The following is a 1,188-nucleotide window of genomic DNA, read 5'->3' on the forward strand; positions in this document are numbered from 1 at the left end:
TCCGGTGTCAGGCAATCGCCGAGGAGGCTACAAGCGTTCGGTACCCTCTTTGAAACCTTACTTCATTCCCACACCTGATGCAATGAACTCGGCGAAGCGGTCCGCGGGCTTTTTGGCAGCGTTGGCGAACGTGCGCACCAGGCCACCTCGAGTGACGAGTCCGTGCGAAGCTAGAAGACCTCGAACAGTCATGGTGAAGGTAGCGCATGAAGCCATCGCTCCGGTGGGAAGGTATCGTCGCTATGGTGGGCCGGCATCTCAAGCCATAGTGCCAGGGTTTGGGGGGGATTTCCGAAACCTCCCGACATTTCGCGCCCTGCTCACCTTCACGGCAGATGCCGGCGATGACCAGGTTGTTAAAGATGGGGGGGCCTGCAATGCTTGATCGTTCCTTGTCACTCATCCAGGTGCAAGCCACTTGTGCATGTACAGTTTCAGAGCTAGACCTTGCCAGGCAATCATTGCATTGTGCTGCTGAACTATTTATATGCCTTGGCCCAGCACTACCACCTATTAGGCCATGCCGATGGTGGGGACGATGATGGGATCATCGCCCTCGGGCCCATGAAATCTGCGTCCACAATGTTTTGAGTGGCCTGGCCTCCTCGGGGTCAGTGTTAAATTTCATGGGGGGCCTGCTTCATGCACACAGCAACGCAGCACATTCCGGCACAGGCAGGGAGAACAGCGAGCGGCTACCAAGCCTCGCAGGCGTCACTGGCTCAAGGGCGAAAAACTGTGCCGTTATTTGAGCAGAAAAGGAAGGGGTCGGTGGTTGCAGAGGGTGGTCACACTGGTCACACGCCTCGCGCCAAGCAGACCCCGGGAAAGTGGGTGTGGATTGCTGAAAATGTGTCGCGGGCGGAGCCACGGGTCGGGCAGGCCGGGCAGGCGGGGAACATGGGCTGCGGCTGGCTTTCTGAGTGTCCGACAGATGCAGCACCCCCCAATCCCCCCCCACCTCCTCCTCAGGAATTGGGACCTCGCCCGCCTAGCTGGCGAAAAGCTTGTAGGTGGTCCAGTTCAGGATGATGCCTCGCACCGAGGCGACTGTGGCGCATGCACACACAATGCCCATGCTGATCTCCACGAACCAGAGCAGGGCACTGAAGGCGCCGGTCGGATGGTACAGGACTCGCCTGTGGTGGAGGGAGGGAGGGAGGGAGGGCTGGGGGCCGATGCAGGGGT

The 1,188-nt window shown here is 59.7% G+C and overlaps 2 protein-coding genes across 2 annotated transcripts in view; both read right to left on the reverse strand.

The window, feature by feature from the left end:
- The window catches only part of F751_6185 (Amino acid permease 2), a gene marked incomplete at both ends in the record, with an annotated part of 2,897 nt that extends 2,705 nt beyond the window's left edge, over window positions 1-192 (reverse strand). The window contains one exon of the mRNA XM_011399819.1: window positions 75-192. Coding sequence (XP_011398121.1) covers window positions 75-192 — 118 coding nt within the window. The remainder of the gene's footprint in view (window positions 1-74) is intronic.
- A 799-nt stretch (window positions 193-991) lies between these two features.
- The window catches only part of F751_6186 (Amino acid permease 2), a gene marked incomplete at both ends in the record, with an annotated part of 4,076 nt that continues 3,879 nt past the window's right edge, over window positions 992-1,188 (reverse strand). Inside the window, one exon of the mRNA XM_011399820.1 lies at window positions 992-1,139. Within this exon, the coding sequence (XP_011398122.1) occupies window positions 992-1,139 (148 nt within the window). The remainder of the gene's footprint in view (window positions 1,140-1,188) is intronic.

Source organism: Auxenochlorella protothecoides, assembly GCF_000733215.1.
Source record: "Auxenochlorella protothecoides strain 0710 unplaced genomic scaffold scaffold82, whole genome shotgun sequence".
Taxonomy (NCBI): Eukaryota; Viridiplantae; Chlorophyta; class Trebouxiophyceae; order Chlorellales; family Chlorellaceae; genus Auxenochlorella; species Auxenochlorella protothecoides.